The 21680-nt window shown below is 48.6% G+C and overlaps 1 protein-coding gene across 6 annotated transcripts in view; it reads left to right on the top strand.

Annotated features, from left to right (window-relative positions):
• Positions 1–21680, top strand: part of EXTL3 (exostosin like glycosyltransferase 3) — a 167662-nt gene that overhangs the window by 110222 nt on the left and 35760 nt on the right. For 5 of the 6 annotated variants that reach the window (XM_063330725.1, XM_063330724.1, XM_063330728.1 and 2 more), the window contains 2 exons: positions 13218–13347; positions 17239–19863. In XM_063330725.1, coding sequence (XP_063186795.1) covers positions 17716–19863 — 2148 coding nt within the window. In that variant the 5' untranslated portion in view covers positions 13218–13347; positions 17239–17715. Of the gene's footprint in view, positions 1–7367; positions 7492–13217; positions 13348–17238; positions 19864–21680 lie in introns of those variants that run through there. The other variant, XM_063330729.1, reaches the window with a different exon arrangement.

Genomic DNA, 21680 nt, shown 5'->3' with positions numbered 1-21680 from the left:
ACAGTGTTGCTCTCATGAATGTTTATCACCTCCTACAGGTATTAAGACACCATAAAAGCACCTTGAATTTTAATGCGGAAGTGGTAGATGTGTCTTAATTGCACAGATATATTCCTCTGTCAAGACGTAAACATTAGAGAAAAGGAAGCAGAGCGTGCTGGGAGACTTTCCACCTTTCACGAGGTTATCAGTTCAATGAAGCGCTTATGAAGAGTTATTTTTATTATACATTAGAGCTTTACCTATTTCAGGTACCTCCAGGAAAGACTTCTACCTTCTCTTTGGCATTTCTTTGAATCAGAGAAGGAATCAGGTTGGAAGGGACCTCTGGAGGTCTCTAATCCAACATCCTGCTTGCAGTAAAGCTGCCCACAAAGGTAGATGAAGTTACTCAGGCGTTTGTCCTCTTGAGGTTTGACCATCGATGGGATGGAAGGTCTACCACCTTTCCGGGCTCCCAGTCATTTGTTTTCCCTCTGTATATCCAGTCATAAGAGACTACATCAAAAAACCTTGCTGATGTCAAGGTAATCAACGTCAACGGCTGTCCGCTCATCTACCAAGCCAGTCACTTGCTTACGGGAGACAGTCAGATTGGTGAGGTACAATCTGGGACATCTGTGCTGTCCCAAATCACCGTTTTGCCCTTCATGGCCATGGGAATGGCTTCCAGGAGGGTTTGTTCCGTCCATCCCTGCCTACAGACTTCTGCCAGCAGCAAAGTTCTGTGCAGGCATCTGGGCAGGGTAAGTGCTGCCTTTCCAGTTGCATTGGTGTCCTCTTTATTCCTCCCGCTGAGTTACAAATACTCTCAAGAGCGAGTTTGTGTTGTCAAAGTTAATTCTTGGAAACTTACTGCAGATAACCTTGGCTTCGTCTTGACTTGGCTGCTCGCGGGCTTTCATTGCCTTAGCTAATAAAGCCTTTGCAATTGCTTGGAGACACTTCGAAGTTGTTAGTGTTTAAATAAAAGGATTAATTTCAGGCATCCTGCTGCTAAACTGGTGTGTTTGAATTTTGAAAAAGTGCATTTTCCTTGTGAGGTGCGAACAGGCTCTGAAAACCGGTTAACTTTTATCAGCTAAATGGACTGTAACTCCTTGTGAGGGGCTGCTGAACTCTTCGGCATCGATTTACACTTGCCAGGCAATGGAAACAATTGTGTTGGCTCCATGAAGAATAAATAGAGAGGGGTCTCACGGTATGAATATGGGAAGGTGTGTCAGGAACGCCTGCCCTTTAAACCTGCTCCTGCGCTTGATTTTATTGATGACTGAGTCAGTATTTTAACATTTCCGTGCCTCGGTTTCCTTGCCTATAAATTACTTGCGTCTTCCTTTTGAGTTATTGAGGACAGCTTGGCTACCACGTATAAAATGCCGTCAAGGTAGGGTGCCAAGTGAATATAAACTATTTTATATTTAGTGCCTTTTGAAATCTTGGACTTTTTGTTCTCCCTTTTATCTGTTTCTTTCTTTTTAATCACACAAAATGGAAATAAACTCAATCACAGCTGTTGCTGGAGAAGAATCATTAGGCCCATCCAGCTGGCTCTCTCGGGGCCAGCGCAGGATTGTTCCCTGTGCTGCATTTCAAAAGTATTTTATCTCCTTTAGTCTTGCGGGTGTGCGGAGTGATGAGCGTCTTTCACTTCTATCAGCTCTCTTCATTGATCTAAGTGGGAAGAGCTATTTTTAGGTGGCTGTAAGTAAACGGACACCGGGCACCGCAGAAAGGGAACCGGGTTATTTTGGGAAACCCATCAGCAGCCGTTCTGACAGGTCCTGCTGCAAGTTCTGTCTTAGGTTGGGCTGTCTCAGGTTGTGGTATCAATTCCCGGGGTTGTGAACCTGGTTTCTTGGGTGGGATTTGCTGTCCGAATCCGGAATCAGCAGCTGCTGAAGACTGTCTTGACGGCGTCAGTTTATGAGAATTAATTCCCCCTAAACCAGCCTGGCTTGGAGGGATGCAGGGTGATGATTGAGCTGGAGGTTTTGGGGCAGAAGAGTCATCTTAGGGGCAACGTGAAATACACCTCAAGTGGAGACAAGCCCATGGAGACAATGTCACGGTTCAAGCTCTGGATGAATATGCCGAAGAGTTGGCATCTGTTAGTGGCTGCGCAGCAGGTTTTGGTGCGCTCCTGGGCAATTCGTTTGGGTTTATTCTGCTTCAGTGGCTTGCAGAAGGATGACATTTTCTGGGTTTCACGTAGTGTTTTTTCATAAGCGTTTTGGGACAGTTTCTGCCTCTCGCTGGATTTGTGCACGGAGCTTGCCGAGGCTGCGCGGAGCCATTAGCCACTCCGGTTACTCGTCTGTGAATGTGTGAGTTGGGAGTCCGTCGGGGAAATGACTAAACCTCCACCATCGCTGGTTGGAGAGCTTGAGAAGCCCAGGCAGGAAACATTGTGTATGGGATGTAGTTGCACATTATCTTCTCTCTGTCTCAGCAAAGACCCAAGTCTGATTTCAAAGGTCAGAACACGCTCTCACCTGGGTGTTCCAGGCCTTTTATAGAGCGGTGGAAGGCCATTACCTAAAATTAGCTTGCTGCTTGGGGAACGCTCCTATTAGCTCCATATTAGGACTCTTTTCAAAGCTCTTGATGATCATTTACTTGATGGGCTCCTATTGAAGCTCATGGGTACAAGGCAGAAAATGGGAGACAAATAGCACCTGATACCGCTTCCTGACTGAGAAGAAAAACAGGGCGGGCTTTTTGGCACAATTCCTCTTCTGTGGTGGTTTTTGGTGGTGTTTTTGTTTTTTTTAAGGATCTCTAGTAAAGCTTTCCTAGGCAGACCAGTGGACTGCCTTTAGAGTCGGACTTATTTTTATTTTCCTCTAACTTCCTGATGATCCAGACTTGCTGGGGAGCACTGGGAAGGGGAGCACGTGATTCCGAAGCAGGCTTAAATTGTAAAGCGCAGTCAGATCTGCTAAGCAACAGCATTGACACATTTAAATAAATCTGCTGTTGAGTAATATAGAGTGACATATTGAGAGCAATTAAAAGAAAAAAAAAGAAACTCGGCACAAATTTAGGAAATGACTGGAACGAAAACAGAACATAGATGTTAGAGAGGACGTTGGATAAAAGAGAGGGAGGGCTACTCCGCAAAAGGAGTGTACTGGAGGACCAGGATGTCCATCAGGAAGGATGAGACAACAGCAGAAATGCAAATTTACGCTGAAATTATCCCTTGGCAAGTAGGATCCTTGTATTTCTACTTGTCTGCCAACCCTGATGGTCGCAAGGATTGAAAAGATGAACGCTGCCTAGATCAGAGAGGAGCACGTGGTGGGATGTCGGACAGCTTAGAGAAGGTAAGGTGGCAGTTCTTCTTCTGGTGGCTTTCTTAGTCTTGGTCCTCTGGGTCCGTGGTGAGTTGGGTGAGAGTCCTGTTGTACCCGTTGCTGTAGAGGTGCGTAACGCTGTAGAAGAGGGCACAGACTGAATTAGGAGAGTTTATAGTTGAAGCTGATGAAAGGAAATCACCTGCAGAGCTCAGCTGTGGAACTCACTGCTGCAAGAAGCTGTGAAACCAAGCGCTTGCTGCGGTTTTCCTTTTCTTTTCTTTTTTTTTTTTGTTTTTTTTTTTAAACAGTTCAGACTTTGTACAGATGAGAATGTACGTGATTGATTGCTTCAAAAAAGTGTTTTGGTGGGCAGCTTCTGTTCTTTGGGGGCTCATGGAACTCCTATTTGCTAGTGGTTAGGGGAAGATTGTTCCGAATAAGCTTTTCTGTGACTGTGATTTATGAGTGTTTCGCACCAAAGCAGCTGGAAATGAGCACTCAGGAGTTGCGGGGTTGAAGTGGATGGATCATTGGCTTTGTCTAATATAGCCATCCTCCTGTTTTTTTTTATTATTTGTATTGGATTCTATACAGTGGTCAAATTGAGTTGTGAATTTTGTGGCTATCTTAATGACTTGGTTCCAAGCCGATGCCTTCATGTCTGTGTGTATGGCACGTTCGCAGTGGAGTTGGTGGCTGTGTCACTGAGCCCTTCAAAGCCTGTGTTCACCGGCAGCTTTCCCAGCCTCTGGGAATGTCTCCCCTTTCCTTGGCTGGGCATCAGGTATTTACTTTGGACACGAGCAGCTTTTGTCCAGTGGATGGCAATAGCTAACTCGCTCACTAGCCAAACTATTGTGCTATTAAGCCTAAAAGGGAGATAGCTGTGCTGTCCCTCGCGATATTTTTCTGCCATCTGAGCTGTTTATGGCTCAAGGCACTGAGATGAGAGCGAGATGGCACAGCGTGAGAGATGCTGGGCCTTCCTCTTCTGTCCACAGTAACTGATGCAAATGGCCTGAAGAGGTGTTTGTGGCTTCCTTGCCCATTAGGTCCTCTCGGCATCTATTCTGCAAACGGTCCCTGAAGCTGGCATGAGTTGGAAATGGTCTGATCTTCGGGATGATGGCTGGGAGACAGCAGCTTGTGTTGGAAGCAGTTGCTTCATCTGCACGAGCGTTGTGCTGGCAGAGTGTCCCACTGCCCGTTCCTGAGCTGCTCCGAGGACATTTGGCCCCACTTACCCAGCAAAAATAGCTGTTGTGCATTGGAGATTTCTGCCTGGAGTATTTTTAAGCCTGGCCAAAGTAGCTTCAGCCTTCCCGAGCGTACCCCCTCTGCTAACATTTGGATTCTCTTCACCTTCTGTGGTGAGCGGGCAGGTGGGGCTGCGCATGGTGAGGATTACTTGGGCAGTCTCCGAAGAGCGGAGCGTATCCACGATATCCACGGCACACAGTTTCTCTGGGAATTTTCCCTCTGGACCACGAAAGTGCGTTAGCGATGTTAAGTGTTCGAAGCCCCGTCAGCTATGAATAAGATCAGTCCTGCCCATCCTGCTGCCAATCCGGGGAAGGTGTTACGCCATTAACTTTGCAAAAGCTTGGCTGGTTCAAGCTGCTAGCACAGGTCTCACCGCGCCTTGGTTGAACTAAAGCATTTGGGCGTTCTGTGATTACGTCAGACAGATTGTCTCAAAGCCACAAGGTATTTAGCTGGCCTGGGTGCTCGATGCCAGTTAATAAGGATTTATTTAAAAAGACACTATTGCTTAGCATTACACGGTCTTTAATGTTGTTAGAGCATTCTAATAAAATGGGACTTTGGCATCTATCTGTTAGACTTCCAATAACTTTTGAACCTATCAGCTGTTTTCACTCAGAGGGACAGAGCCCGCCGAAGCATTAACTCCCTGTAAATGTCCTGAAAATGGGAAACTGAGGCTCTTTATGGAGTACTGGAGAACCCCGTGGAAAATCGAAGGCATCAAGCAGTAAGAATTCAGGCTTCATTTGTGCTGGTGTTCCCCGAAGTACTTGTTGGGGCTACATTGAGACAAAAGATTATATTTTTCTCCGAGTACGGTGCTGAGCATCGCAGGGGCTGTTACAAGTGCCTGACTAAATTAATAATCATTCCAGCTGTTTCTCCAGCTAGCTAACAGGACACCATTAGGTTCGGGAGAGCACTTGGGAAGTGCCTTTGGACCAGGCTGTATGCTTGACAGATTTTTGGTTTCAAAGGCAGAGGATTTAAAAAATAATAATAATAAACCAACTCACACAAGGAGTCGTGCTTTGGTGCCTTGGCCTGGCAGGCAGCGTTGAAGCTAAAAGCTCTATTAGTGGGTTTCAATTTACTCGGGCTGAATCCTTCCCTGAGGATTGCTCATGTTCTGTGGAATTACAGGGTTTGGCGTGGTAATGTTTTTCCCCTTTATTTCTCCCTTTTGCACTTTCTTGGTGCAGGCAAAACGGCAGCAGAGCCCTGCAGAGGCTGGAGAGGCGTGAGAGCGCTCAAGGGCTTGCAGGGGAGCACGGCTCTGTTAGATCGGGAGATGTGCGGGTACAGCAAGATGCGGTCGGAGGAGATGAGCGATGCTCGCAGGCTTCGGAAATTATAAACGTCAATAGAGGAAAGCAGAGACACCCAGTGCTGGGTCTCTGCCCTCTAACTGCTGGTCCTTAGCTGACTTGCTGCGAAGAAGGAGGCTGGAGGTGGGTCACAGGGAAGCGGGAAGAAGGACGTGGACGAACTAAACCGATGGGCTGGCATCGCTCATCCGTGGAGGCTGCAGAAGACGCAGCGAGGCAGTGGGGTTGTGGGAGAGGGAGGACAGGAGAGACCCAAATAGGGGAAGGTGGGTATTGGGGCAGCAGAGGAAAGGTGGTGAGAGAGCGGCAAAGAAAATGATCTCGGCAGCTGCATTTTGTGCGGCTACTCCTGTATCCTGCAGCTGTTCATTAGAAATTCTGTTTATGCCACAGGGAGTTTTGGAGTCTCTGAAGCTGACACAGTTTTAATAGACAAAGACATTTTGAGTGCAGCACATCTGCTCCGGGATGCTGAGGAACAGGCTCCATGCGGCAGTGCCATTGGTTGAAGCATTTCGTCATGCTTTTTTTTTTAAGACCTCCTCTCTTTTATCCTAAAAAGTAAATTATGAGGTCAAAAGAAGTGCTGTGTTTGCTCATTAAGTTTGCAGCCATTAAACATGCCGTGCTCTTCCTAATATCCCCGAGTTCCCAGCCCCTAGAGCTGGCAGAATTGCCTTTTACTTCGAAGGATCCCGAAGCATTTCACAAAAGCGGCCATCGCGGAGGTCCGAAGCGGCGGTTCGGTAAGGAATATGCTGTGTAACACATGGGAGTGCAAAAAAAAATAGTCAGTGTGAGTATGGGGTAACACTCACGCTCCCCGGCGCGTGGTGGGTTGTTGACGCCTCCTGAGCCCCAGGTGTGAGAGCTGGCAACTGGAAGAGTCCAAATAAAATGAAATCATGTATAAATGGTGTATATGACAGGAATTCCATATAACTCGGAAGCTTTGTTACGAATGGTTTTGGTGGGGTTTTCCTGCTGTCAGGTTTCAGATATTAAGAGTGGCTTAACAGGGAGCCAGTCGGTTTGGGCTGCGTCTTGAGCAGCCCCGTTGGGACCCTCAGCCGGGGCACAAGCGTGGGGCTGGGGGGAGGCTGCCGCAGGGCAGAGGCCTCCTTTTCGCCTGATCACTGATGTAACACCGCATTATTAAAAATTTGGCAAGTGGGTGTGTTTAATCGATCGATTTATTTCTGGGCAGACTCAATCAAATCCTTAGCTTAACTTTGATAACCCGTGGCTTTCCAAAACCCATCTAATCTCGCTCAGTCATTGAGTCCACCTTGTGCAGGTGAAAAGTTAATTCCTTCCTTCGCCTCCAGCTTTGGCCACGTTCCTTTGATCCCTCTTTCCCTGACCTCTCTCTTGGGCCGTCATTAAACAGAACAGTGTAACTTTGCCCTTCCTAACTGATCTGTTATTACTACATCTGTCCCCAGTGGTTTCTGGATGTCTGTCCACCTACCCATTGCGATAGGAGCAGTCTCTGTGCCGGACACACGCGCTGAGCGGAGTTTGCTGTCTCCCATCCTGCTTCTTCCAGGGACTGGGTGGTGTTTGTCTTCTCCAGCCACGCAGCTGGAGACTAGGTTTGTCATTTATGTTTCTTCGTGATTTCTTGCGAGCGAAGCGCTGGGCACCAGTGACAGAACAGCACACAGCGTGTGTCAAATTATCCAGCATTTCAAATCCAAGCGGTGACTTCGCTTTGTAGAAATTTAATTACGATGCATTCTGCTAGTGCTTATCTTCTATCATACACTCTTCTGCTGGTTAATAACTTCATTAAGCACACCCACAAGCTTCAGGCACAGCGTTTCGTTCGCTCTGTGTATTTTGAAGTGCCGTATGCGGCTGCTGCCACATCTGCACATCCCAGCCCGTATAGTGCAAGTGTCCTGCACAGCCCTTCATTAGCCGGACTGTAAACGTCCGGTGTGTTAGGCCAGCTTGAGTCACCCAGTCGGGTTCCTCTCTGCCTTGCACAACGACAGTAATTACCTTTTCTTACTTTATTTCAGACGTCATAACGTTGCTTTAGCTGGCAGAGATCTTACCCGGAAGGCCTGTCCCAGTGGTGCCTCTCGGTTTCAGGAGAGTTTATCTGGCACAGCGCTTAGGCCGGCAGCATTTTTACGGCAAGGATGCCACACGCCGCCTGCCTTTTGGCGGCACGTGGGTGCCTGGCACAGGAGCGAGATGTGTAGGTACGCTTCGTGGTGCTCCCCGAGTGTTTTCAGGGCAGGCCGTGCCCTGGGGAGCTCGCAGGTTAAACGCATGGGGAGGGGAATGGCCAGACGCGTGTGTGCACCGTGGCTTGGTTCACCGCTGAGCCGGGCCTTTAGGAAAGGCTTGCTAAGGTGCAGTGCTGGGCTGATGGGTGAAAGGAGCTCCTGGGGCATCAGAAAAGACACAGGAGGAAAATGCTGTGTGATACAATCCAGAAGGACCAGTAAAGCTGTGCGTGCTCGTGTGATGAGTGAGGAGGGAGCAGTACAGCCGTGAACTTTTCTCAGAAGGCTAGGAAAGGCAGAATATCCTTGGATATAGTTTTGCCCCATGGCTCGTTTTTTTGTTGGGGGTGTGATTTCTCCAGAAGCAGCCGTTGCGATCCAGTCTCTCTGCAGAGCGCATTTCCACTCTCCTATCTGGCCAAATCTACATGAATACGCACAGTCCGAAGTCTGCCCATGCCCAAGTGCTACCAGTGTAACAGCGGTAGTGGGGCTGGGATGCCATTACCAGCTAAAGAGGGATAGCTTTTGCACAAGCCCAGCGGTGCTGGTGACATGATGGCGTGTGGCATGGTGACATCTTTCTCCTGAAGCTTCTGCAGACGGTGAAGATGCAGATTAGTTGGGCCACTGGGTTCCTGCTGTGTCGCACGCCTGTGAGCGCGGCAGAAAAGCATTTAATGTCCCTCGCCTAATTGGGACTGTGTGACTCGAGTGTCTGGTGATGAGAGAGGGGTTTTTACCCATAGGACCCTCTTTGAAGCTCGTCCAAATTAATACAGTCCTGGCAATAGTTGTGTTTGTGCATCTGAATTTCTAGCTTGTTTTGTAATGAACTGTGTCGGATAAGAATCCGCCTGCTGTATAAATATGGGTGATTACAGCGCGTCAGGTAATTTAGTTATTTGGCATGATCGATCGGGTTGTCTGAAACGGAGCGGCCTCCACTTAACGTGGTGATGAAGCGCTCTCCAAAAAGCGCAGAAGGCCGTCAGGTTGTTAATGAGACCCGGTGCAACTGCCCGCCCCCCGCATTTCTGAGAGGAGGGGAAACGCGGCGCAGATACAGATGGGAGGACGGGGAGCGGGGGAAAGAGCTAAACAGGGAGGGGAGGTACATTTGGAGTTGGTTAGCCCGGTTCATTCGGCCACGTAGCACCGACAAATTTAACGTCTCTGCACCTTGGTTTGCCCAATTTCTATAGGCTTTCCCTGGATATAAACTTCCCAGCGTGCCTGGGTCACGAGGACTGCCTGCTGACCTGCCCCCTTGCCCGCTGAAGTCCAGGGGAAGCCACCCGTACGATTTCATGCTCGTTAGAGGCCCCTCACTGGAGATGCTCCGTCTCCAGCACTGGCTTATTCGCTGCGTGCGGGAAATGGGCAAACTTTCCGAAAAACCCATGGAGACAGGTTATTTTCCGTAGTGACCCACCCTGCTAAGGGAGATGCTGTGAAATACTGCGTGTGTTTCTGTGCTGTTTGGGCAATATTTCCTTTTTCTTATCACTTAGCCAGGACAAAGAAAATGATAAATTTGTGCGTAATTATGACCTGAAGCATCTCTCAGAGCGGGAGCCTGAATTCTGCCACGTGGTGGTTTGCTGCCGAGGAAGTGGTGATGATAGTGTTTTAGGGGGGTGAGAGAGGTTTATATTTTTGCCTTGGGGAAGATAATGTGCCTGAGCTATCTAGGGCTGAAAACCACAACGGATACCAAGGACCTGAGCTGTCTCACAAAGTCAGCCTTGGGAAAGCCAGCCCTCTCCTCCTGGCTGGAGTTGACCTCTGCAGGCCTCTCTCGTACGACGCAAAGCACTTGGCTCTTTGCTGTGGTTTTACCTCAAGACAGTTCTCGTTCATTAATTGCTTCAAGGAAAAAGCAAAAAGAGCCTTCCACTCCTCCCACACCGAACGTACCCCTTTTAGCGGTGAACAAAAGACCAGCCGCACGCCTACTCCTTGGGTGGCTTGTGCCGCTGCACACGACGGAGCAAAGTACCTGCTGCCTCGCTTTGCTTCCTGCGTCCCAAAAAATCTTTAACACTTAGTAAATGGGAATGCAGTGAGCCCTTGTGTGGCTGTAGGGATTTACCAGGTTTCTTGTAAAGCTCTGCCCTGCGGTCCCTCGCGCTGAGGTTTGGAGGGGGGGCGAACTTCGCATCCAGGGTGCTCTGCCATTCGGTACCGCAGAACACAAAAGGATTTCCTCGGAAGCTGGGTATCTTTTTGTGTGGAGAAGCACTTGCGCGCAGCCTGGAAGAATAAATAAAACAATACGGCTGGTTTATTACCAGAAAACAACACTAAATAATAAATTTAAGAACTAAAAGCTCTATAGGTAAAGTAGATTTCGCAATGCATTATGCAAAAAGCAAGAAGGCACCAGAGAAGGAAACCTCTGGAAAAAGGCAGGCAGGGAAGATGGACGATCTTGCGGACAGGACAATTAGATGGGGAGTGAATCCCAAGCTGGCAGAGGTTCTGGGGTGACCTTGGGTGAGTTTTTTCTCCGTACCTCCATTACCTGCTCTCTGCAAACTGGATGCGGTTTTACTGTCTAAGGATTTCATCAGAATAAATGAACGTTCATGAATCACTCGGTTAACCTTGGCTGAGCAGCATGACAGACCCTTCGCAGAGGGCGAAGAAGGCAGGTACCTGGAAGCACCTGGGCGAGAGATTTCTGTACCTTCTGCTTGCCACAGTACTGAGCATCTCCTGGAGCAGGCCCTTGTCCCTGTGCCCCAGATGAGGCACAAAAATCTGCAAGCCAGACTGTCAGTTCTTCACTTGTCTGCCTTGAAGCAACTTGAGTCCACCTTTACTTTGTAAAGAGGGAGGGTGAGGCGTGGAGGTTGTGTGATTTCCCCTGGGTGCTGGAGAGAGGCAATGTTGAGAGCTCGGGGCAGACCCAGGACATCTTGAGTCCAGGTTTCTGCTCACCTTTCTGAGTTATTGCCACCTGAGGGCTCAGACGCAGAACCATACAATCATTTAAATTGGAAGGAACCTCTGGAGGTCTCTGAACTTTGGCATTGTTCAGCCAAATTTTGAATATCTTTTGACCTCCTATCATGAGGGCCAACTATGGCCAAGCGGGTAGTGGCCAGAGCTGCAGTTTGATGACACTCCCCACCTCCACATGTTTTTTCTTTCTGGCAGTGCCAGAGCCCTGGAAGGTCTGGTTGCTGCCACCACAGATGAATTTGGGGTTGCAAGTCATCGGCAGGAGGAACCTCCACTCCCAACCCTTCCAGTCCTCCTCGCCACTCCCAGCCCAGATGTCCAGTGCACTTCTGCCAGTTCTCCCTGCCTTCTTTTCCTTCTTTCTTTCCTGCAATGATCAGGCAACTCAACTTTCATCCTTGAGGGAGCTGGGCTTCAATTTACCTCCATGCCTGGGGTGGTTACCTCTACTATCTCTTTCGGGTGTTGATTTCCCTGCTCAATTGTCATAAGCTCTCAAAGGCAGCAGCAGAATTACAAGATGATCTGTTTCATGAGGTCTCACCTGTTGGGGTTTATCAGCTGATGCTGCTGCTTCTGGGTTTTCTTGCCATGAAACTTCAGAAGCGGGGGTTGCTTCTGAGAAAGGTCTGATCCTCAGCTTGCCCTCTGGGGCTCCGCAACCAGTGATGGTTCATGCTGATTATAATGATTCTTTCAGGAGCTACAGCAGAGTAATGTGCTTGTTCCGTGCCTGGAGGGCCTGCAGGTCCTGGCACTGAACGGCTCCAGGATGGGAGCAGGGGTTGCGGGCTGGTACCCTGGGGTGTTGCATGCTGGGTGCCCTTGGTGAGCGATGCATGGGAGAGACCATGGGTTGCAGGCGTGAGTGCTCTTCCCCCCTGAGAAGATGGGGTGCAAAGCAGCTCTCAAAGGATTTGTCCTCAAGTGCCCCTTCTAAACCACCCCAGATACCTCTCTGATCCCTCTCTGCACTCACAGTTAAGGTTGGTGGAAGGTCTGCAAAGGAGAGAAAGCCAGAAAAGCTCTCCTGAGGTCCTGCATTTTCTCTTCTGGTTGCATTTCTCCCCCCATCTCCGTTCCCCATCCAGATGAGCTGTTGGAGCAATTTGCAAATGCAGTGGGTCTCTTTCTTCTCTCTCCTCCCCGCGAGGATTTCTGAATTGCAGGAGACACCTTTATGAAGATAGTTAAGATGAAATGATGCTGTACTGGGAGTGCTGGTCCTATGCCGTCAGGGCAGGAGGCCGCCTGGCCGCAGAGAAGGTAGCAAGCGTGGTGCAAAGCCAGTGTCCGTGTTGTCTGGGACCTGTCTCCAACAGAGCACACAGGGAAAGGGCAGAAGAACAGGGTGAACGTACATGATACTTCCCCTCATGTAATTTAGCCGCTGCCTTCTTCAGCACACGTGGTCTCCTGATGTTGCTGGAATGAGCACATGGAGGGGCTCTTTTTGGGTGTTTGCCCAGGACCTCTTTACCTCGCGCATTCCCAGCTGCGCATGGGGAGCGTGGCTGGAAGCAGGTTTGGCTTCGCATGGAGCTGCAAACGTGGTGAATGTTTCTCGGTTTAGATAAAAGCTTCCTGAAGCCGGGGATGCGGTTTATCCCCTGAATTTACAGATTACAAGACCCTTTACCGGTTGTGCGTGTAGCAGCGTTGATCTTCGCCTGGGAGAATTTCTCTGTACCTGTGAGCTCTCGAGATGGTACAAATCCCTCGTGATGATCCCTAAGGCTGCAGCACGCAAAGCATTTCAGAGTGAATTTTCCATCTGCTCCTTTTAAAGATCTGCTCTCAAAGGTACCTTAAAGCACACACCTAATAGATTTATTTTCCTTGTTCAGCTGCAGAAGGAAAATCCTCCAAATACTTCTGTTCCCAAAGTGATGGGAGATTTGGGGTGTAATCCTCTTCTTTGAGAGCGTTAGGAAGTAGAAAGTTATCACCGCTAAAGGACTGGTTTGCACTCTTTTCTTCTCCGTTTCACCTGAAACTCTTCTCTGAAGGGGGGAATATGCTCTATTTTGCTTTTTTAGCAAAATGTTTTTCTTCTCCTTCTAAAAAGAAAGTAAGATTATTTTTTTTTTTTCCTTTGATTTCATTTTTAGTGCTGGCGAAAAAGAGACTTGGCAATAGAAACTGTCTACTCCAGACTGAACCGATAAAGCCCAGGAGCCCCTCACACGCCACCCCCCGACATCCTCCGCCGTTCAGCAGGAGCGAGCCCGTGTCACACAGGTGGGTACGGTGCCTCGCTCTCCGCGCAGGGGCCCAGCACAGCGGGAGGTTTGTGGAGGTACCAGAGCCGCGGTAACACCGCGGACCCAGCGTTCGGTGAGGGAAGAGAGTATGGGCGCACACAGACAGAGTTGGGGAGCTCTAATTTAGCAAATACAGGATTCCTGTAGATTTCTCTCTTGGAAAGTTCAGCGAGGTCTGTGTCACCGCGTTCTGCCTGATGATTATTTATTGCTGCGGTATGCTCTGGAGGGCTGTAAATTTGAAGTTTCCAGGTTCTGTTCACAAATATGCTGAGAAAGGGACAATATTTCCCCGATTTTACAGGGAGATGGCCAGAAGGAGGTATAAGCAGGCAGGATTATTTGCAGAAGGACCTTGGTGACTGAACATTTGCAGAGTAATGACTCCACGAGCACCCACAGATCAGCCCAGGCTGGCTCTTTCCACTAAAAAATACAAAATGAGGGAGAACCTCAGGTATTCTCATAACTTCACTGGCACGGGGAGTTGAGGAAATCTGGGAACGCAGCCCCGTATTTGAACTAAGATGTGACAATGTGCCCGAACAGCAATTTAGTCTCGCAGCCCTGTGCCGTGGGAGAAGGAACTGCAGAGTGCAGACCTGCCGTGCGCGAGAGGTCAGTCGGGTTGGCATTTGGGAAGAGGCTCTGGTAATTATTGAGCTTCTGATTTCCCAAGAGCTCTTCTGGCCTCTTTTGTGTGTGCGCGCGCGTGTGTAATTAGGTCTATCAGGCAGCAACCTTGTGTTATAATGTCAACAAGAGTTTCTCAGTGTGGGGCTCAATCAGTTTAAAGGACTAAATAGTACTTGGGAGTGAGGGGAATGAGTTGACTGGAGAGCCCGGCAAGTAACCCGTTTCTCCTCCTCCCAAACTTCTTTTTGGGAACTATGGAAATCAGCAGCCTTTTTCCCCAGGGCTGCGTATTGCTCTTAAATACAACACTGAAGTCTCCTTTGGTGAACCCACAGATTGGGTTTTATTCTGGGGGTTTTTTTGAAGTCCTAATAACAATGTGTTACGACCTCAGGCTCTCTCGAGTTGATGAGGAATAAAGTCTTAGTAATGAAGAAGAGTCTGAGAGTGTGTCTAACGTGCTTGCTTTATCGCCAGCACATATTTCATACTGACAGTCAATACTTCTAACTGATCCCAAGCCACGTGTGTTGCATTTCAGATCACTCCCCGACCTCCTCTGGTCTTTCCCGCGTGTCTTTTCCAAGCTAGTGGCAGAGTTAGTTTGTCAGCTTCAGGTTTCTGAGCATATGGATTTATTTTTTTTTAATTCACAGCCCACGTTTTCGGGTCAGGAGGATAAAGTTTGTTCTCTGTCAACTGAATGGAAGGACCAGAGGAGCCACTGGAAGGGTTAGGTGGCAGAACAGCTGCAGAGGATCGTGTGTGGTGTGATGGATTTAGCTTTTCGAGGACCCCCGTTGCCATTTTGGGGAGCCTGGTTTGCCATTTCATCACTGTTTAGGGCTCATAAATGGGTAAAGCAGCTAAACCAGAACAAGATTTATATGCAGTCTGAGCTGATAACCTCCGTGACTGCCTTTACTGCCTGTGGGGCTGCAGTTTCCTCTGGCCAGACTGAAGCAGCACAACCACATGCCCTTTCCTTGTTTCTCAGGCACGTTTACGATCCCTTGTTTCTGCGTTTATCTCAACACCTTCCAGGGTTTGACCGCGCTTCTCCCATGGCACCCTCAAACAAAAAAACAACAGCAGAGCTTGTTTTCCCACGTATGCCGTCAAGTTAAGCTGGTTTTTCGATCCACTGGTGTTCTAGTGAGCGTGTGCTCGGAAGGGTTAATAGGGCAGCTCACATCTGGCCAGCTGTTTGCAGAAAGCTGCAATTCCAGGGTCTTTGCAGCCCCTGTGAGAGCAGGCTGAAATAGCAGGGACTGACCGACCGGCGCATACACGTGGAGAGAGACAGCATGGGCTTCGTGTCCTGGGGAGAGCTTAAAAAGGTTAAGGAGGAGAAAAAAAGACTCTAAAAGCTTTTTTTAATTATTATTTATTTTTGCCCTCAGTCGCCTGGTTTGTACACTGGTGCGTGCTAAAGCCCTTCCCTTGTGGAGCAGCGGTCCCGGGGGCACCATACGAGTGTGCTGCTATTGCCAGGGCTCCCTGTGCCTGACTGCCAGCCCCCCGCAGGAGCGCTGGGGATTTACATTCATCGTCAGGCTCTCTCCCAGCCTGGGCAAAAGCAAGTTGGTGTGCAGAGAATAGTATTAAAATATCCCGCCAGCAGAGCCGAAGCCTCCCCCATCTGCCCGCGGTGACTGTGCTGCCAAGAACCGAGAAAGCTGATTTAGCCTTTTCCTGACTTGTTAGCCCTTTTATCCTCCCAGCTTTCTGAGATTTACGCCAGTGCTGTTTGCCAGACGATGTTATGAATTTTAAATCTGCCTTAATTTTAAGTATCCGTACTGCTGTGCAACTCCCAGTTGTGGGTCAAGTTGGGGGGGATCCCCATTTAATCGTGGGCCATTAAGTTACTGACTACAAGCGGCCTTGTAACAAGACAGGCCTAGGAATTTTGCTTTATTATGCCTCTGTTTCCCCTTTCATTATGATTTTTTCCTGGCTAAAATCAAATCTTCCATCTGTTTTTTCCTGACATGCGCTTGTTGTACCACACTGAAAATTATTGCTGACTTCTCTCTCCTCCTTTAAGGTGAACTTCTGTTTTGCTTTGGCCTGTTTCCAGATCTCTCTTTTAGCTGAGATTTGCTTCCTCACCGCCTTTCTGCTAATTCTTGATGAGTAGATGAGAGGAGCATTAAATAGATTTAGTGAAAAATGGCCGTCACCAGTGTAGATGACTTTCCTCTAATTAAAAGTTGAAGTGGAAATGAATAAGCTTCTCTTGAGGCTGTGCAAGAGTCGATGCGAAGCCCAGCGCTATATTATCGGTGATGTGAAATAATATCCCAGAAACTTAGGTACCTCAGAGGATGCTAAGAAAAGGGAAGGGCGTGTTTCTAGCGCAGCATATTCACGTGGCCTAGATTTAAATCTGTTGGCATAGACCAAAGACTCGGAGCTGGATTTACCACATCCTTGACTTTTATGCCCATGCTTGGTAGGCACTCAGTGCCGTAGCAGAGTTTTCCAAGCAAAAAGGTGTATCTGAGCAAGCTGATACCGCTTGGGTGGTGCGGTACCCAACGGATCCTAACTTCAGCATCTTTGCTTTGAGGCACAGTGTAGACTTTTACAGTTTTGACCAGAAAATCTCTCTTGTGTGCAGCCAGCCGGTGGAGGTAATCGTAACCAACAGGAGTATGTTCCCTTTAAACTTTCTCTTGCAACGAATCAAAATTTCCCGTCAGGAAATGAAAGCAAAACACTTCATCTAAAAATTCCTCATCAGCTCTAGTCACTAGACCAGAACAATAGTGATTACACTCAGTTATGCAGTACAAATTCCCAGCCCTGCTGTGGCCCAGGATCACAACATGCCTTTCAGAGGTGGGCAGAGAGAGCAGGTGTACAGGAATATCTCCATTTTGTACGGGAGGAGACAGGGGCTTGCAGATGTTAAGCAGCTTCTGCAGAGTTACACAGCAAGGCAGTGGCAGAGGAAACCAGATCCAGGGCCTGTGATTTCTCTGGTCTGGCCATGGAAGCATGCAACCCTAATGAAAAGCAGAGTGCCCGGAGAAAGCCATGTGTCCGCATCTAATGAATCCCATCGCTTTCTCAGGTTTACTGGTATTAACCCCAGAGGTATTAGACATGTACGAAAGTTGCTGTTTTGCAGAGAGGACAGTTGCTTTTAAAAAATAGCAATGTTTTAGGTCACTAAGGGGTTGTTTTGTTTGCATTGTCTGAATATATGATTGTTCTCTTGTAGGAATGGCAGAGCATCAGCCGCACAGCAGCGATGAGAGAGACTGACATTCGTACAAGTCTCTTCTGGCTCCTTCTCCACAATGGCTGGTGCCTCTGCATATTCATTGGATGGTAATGCAGGATGTCGAGAGCGGCGGTAGAGTTTGGCTTGGTCCCATTGTGTTTTTCTTCTGCCGGTTGAGAGTTTGAATCACCATGACAACGCTGTGACACTTCCAGCAACGGTTGCCCGCAGACCAAGGGTAGGCTAGGGGTGGGTGAGAAGGTCAATGATTGAGTCTAACGGGATCAAAAGTTGTGCCTGCAGCAAAACGACTGTAGAAAAGCCGTCGGTACGACATGAAGATGAAATTCCCCTTCTATTGGCTTCTCGTTAAGCAGGCGCAATAACATTTTTTTTCGAGAGACTCGCTATAAAAACTCTTTTGGTTATGGCTACTGATCCAACGTGATTGGGCGCGCAGCGACTTTTGAACTCATGACTGGATATACGATGTTGCGGAATGGGGGAGTGGGGAACGGAGGCCAGCCGTGGGTGTTGAGGTGGTCCAGTCGGATCCGGCTCACGTGGCTTAGTTTCACCCTCTTTATTATCCTTGTCTTCTTTCCCCTCATTGCCCACTACTACCTAACCACCATCGATGACGCGGACGATGCCGGCAAGCGCATCTTTGGCCCTCGGACTGGCAATGAGCTGTGCGAGGTAAAGCATGTGCAAGACCTGTGTCGCATCCGCGAGTCGGTCAGCGAGGAGCTGCTCCAGCTGGAGGCCAAGCGGCAGGAGCTCAACAGCGAGATCGCCAAGCTCAACTTGAAGATCGAGGCCTGCAAAAAAAGCATTGAAAATGCCAAGCAGGACCTGCTGCAGCTGAAGAACGTCATCAGCCAGACCGAGCATTCCTACAAAGAGCTGATGGCTCAGAATCAGCCCAAGCTCTCCTTGCCCATCCGGCTCCTGCCAGACAAAGACGATGTGACCTTCCCCTTGCCAAAATCCAACCGGAACTGCAGGCTGCACAACTGCTTTGACTACTCGCGCTGCCCATTGACATCTGGCTTTCCAGTCTATGTCTACAATAGTGATGATTACCCTTTTGGTAGTTCCTTAGACCCTTTAATTAAACAAGCCTTTGAGGCGACTGTCAGAACTAATGTTTATGTTACTGAAAATGCAAATATTGCTTGTGTGTATATAATTTTAGTGGGGGAAATGCAAGAGCCCGTAATGCCAAAACCTACTGAACTAGAGCAACAGTTGCACTCTTTGCCATATTGGAGGACTGATGGACATAACCATCTCATCATCAATTTATCAAGGAAATCGGAAACTCAGAACTTCATTTACAACATCAGCACAGGGCGCGCCATGATTGCCCAGTCCACCTTTTACGATGTGCAGTATCGACCGGGGTTTGATATTGTGGTATCGCCTCTGGTCCACGCTATGTCTGAACCTAACTTCCTAGAAATCCCGCCCCAGGTGCCGGTCAAGCGTAAATATCTGTTTAGTTTCCAGGGGGAGAAGATTGAGTCTCTCAGATCTAGCTTGCAAGAGGTTCGCTCTTTCGAAGAGGAAATAGAAGGCAATGCCCCAGCTGACTACGACGATCGGATCATCACCACCTTGAAGGCTGTTCAGGACAGCAAGTTGGACTTTGTTTTGGTGGAATTCACGTGTAAGAACCAGCCTAAGGCGAGTCTGCCCACTGAGTGGGCTCTGTGTGGAGAAAGGGACGACAGACTAGAGCTACTGAAGCTATCTACTTTTGCACTGATAATCACCCCAGGGGACACCCATTTAGTGATCTCCGCCGGGTGTGCCATGAGACTGTTTGAGGCTCTGGAAGTTGGAGCCATCCCGGTGGTTCTTGGAGAGCAAGTTCAGCTACCCTATAATGATGTGATCCGGTGGAACGAGGCAGCCTTAATCATACCAAAGCCACGTATCACAGAAGTGCACTTTCTTCTGAGAAGCATTTCTGACAACGATCTCCTTGCCATGAGGAGGCAGGGCCGCTTCTTGTGGGAGACCTACTTCTCCACTTCTGACAACGTGTTCAGCACAGTCTTAGCTATCATAAGGACTCGAATCCAAATCCCGGCTGCTCCTATCCGAGAAGAAACCGCCGTGGAGATTCCCCACCGCTCTGGCAAAGCTGCTGGTACAGACCCCAATATGGCAGACAACGGTGACCTGGACTTGGGGCCTGTGGAAACAGAACCACCCTATGCATCTCCCAAATATCTCCGTAATTTCACCCTCACTGCAATGGACATCTACAGGAATTGGAATTCTGCTCCGGGGCCTTTCCATCTCTTCCCCTACACTCCCTTTGACCCTGTTTTACCATCGGAAGCAAAATTTTTGGGGTCCGGGACTGGATTTCGACCAATTGGTGGAGGAGCAGGTGGCTCTGGGAAGGAGTTCCAGGCTGCTTTGGGTGGCAACGTCCCCCGGGAGCAGTTCACAGTAGTGATGTTGACTTACGAGCGGGAGGAAGTGTTGATGAACTCCCTAGAAAGGCTCAATGGTCTCCCGTACTTAAATAAAGTTGTGGTAGTGTGGAACTCTCCCAAGCTTCCCTCTGAGGATCTCTTGTGGCCAGACATTGGCGTCCCAATCATGGTAAGAAAGATGTAGCTACTATTGTCTCGCTTCCTGGTGGGGTTTGTGCATTAAAGTTGCCCGTAGCTCTTCTGTAGCGTGTCAGCTCAGCTTAAGTCATCTAGGACAGCATTCATCTCGCGTGGTCGTAGCTGTCTGTACCTGATCTGGACGCGTTATCAGCGGAGAAATCGGGGAGATTACAGGTATGACTCATCTGACCCATTTTAGGTGTTTGCATGAGAACGCCATGGCTGGTGCTCTAGAAATGCCTGTTTCTCTCCACCGAGTTTAGAGGGAGGCCGATGTTCGGAGGCGCACGGCTGCGCTCTGCAGATGTGGGAACTTAGGCGAGATGAATTGCTGTCACGAGAGAGTTCGTTCAGTGACCTTTGGGCTATGAAATACAGGAGGTGTTACGCAGAAGAGCCTAAATTGTAAAAATAGGGGACCTTTAGAGGTGCCAGGCGTTTAGCACTCGTGAAAAAGCAATTGCTTGTATGGAGCCTTAATACGAATCTCGAGGCTTAAAGCTGGAGATTCTTGCTTATTGAAAAGCTTTGCTTGGGCTCCTTAAGCGTCTCACTGTGAGGACAGTTGGCACCTTATAAATACAGAAGCAGTGACTGTTTCTGGACTTTACCAGATAAATCTTTCATAAAAGCAAGAGAGGGACCCACACTGAAGCTGTGCCTACTGCAAGGGCCTCAAAAGTCATTTATCCCTTTATATTACAAGGGATGGCAGGGAAGGAAATAGAAGCCAAGGCCAACGTCACCATGAGAGCTTTCATGCTCCAAAGGTTGTAGCTGAGTTTTGCCTAGGTTTGGGTTGATCTCCCCCCACCCAGCCGAAACTGTAGAAGCGACACCTTCAAAGACCGATAACATTCCTTTTCATGCCCAAGCTATCACTTGCAGATTGGCAGTGTTGCTTGGAAGGGGTTAATTCTCCCTAAATTACTACTTATGTATGTATTTATTTTAGGGTTTCTCTGTCATCCCAGCATAACTCTCTGCACTGGCCGTTGTTAACAATCAATAATAAATATGAATCTCCACGTGCCCTCTTAAAGAGCCCGGGCGTAGAGCCACTAACAAGAAGCAACACTGTGTTGTCTGAATCCGGTTGTGTTTAGAGGACAAATGGAAGGATAATGCCTTACAAATTAAGGAAGGGAAAAATAAAAGAGGGAGATGGTACTTAAGTAGGCAAACTGCATGTGGTTTATGTGACAGGACGCTGCTAAGCTTAATAGCAATGTGAGCTTTATGCTTCATGCAAAGAGATTCATTGATTTAATATTTCATTTTATTATTATTGTGATGAATAAATCCTTCTGCTCACACTTAAAAACCCTTATGGTCCAGGGACAATGAGGAGAGAAAATTGCTTGGATAATTGCAAACTAATCTTTCGCATTAGTCCTGTTGAATGCCTGAATTCTGCAAAATCTTTGCATTGTGTCCGCTGAAAAACTGTGTGCTCCTTCAGAGCTGAAGAGGGGGGATTGTTCTCCTCGGAGTTGCTAATGGGTGTTATTTGTGCAAGAAAAATACGTTTCTGTTGATGGACGTTAGTGCCTTTATTTGCTCTGCTCTCATCTGCACATCTATTGTGTTGGAGGCCCACTGGCTTTTTTGGGGACTTCGGCACACACGAGCTGCTGCTGTGTGTCGCCTTCGAGCCGCGCGCTGGGGTTTGGGCGCTGCGGGGGACGTTTGGTACCGCTCGGTTCAAGAGGAGGAAACTGTCTCCTGGGTGTTTTGGGAAGCTGGGTGGTTACACTGTGCTCATGGCCAAGTGCTGGGGAATGGCTGGAGCACAGCAAGCTCCTG

Source organism: Chroicocephalus ridibundus, chromosome 3, assembly GCF_963924245.1.
Source record: "Chroicocephalus ridibundus chromosome 3, bChrRid1.1, whole genome shotgun sequence".
In the NCBI taxonomy this organism is placed as follows: Eukaryota; Metazoa; Chordata; class Aves; order Charadriiformes; family Laridae; genus Chroicocephalus; species Chroicocephalus ridibundus.
Note: the sequence above shows the minus strand (reverse complement) of the source record. Positions and strands in the feature narration are given on the sequence as shown.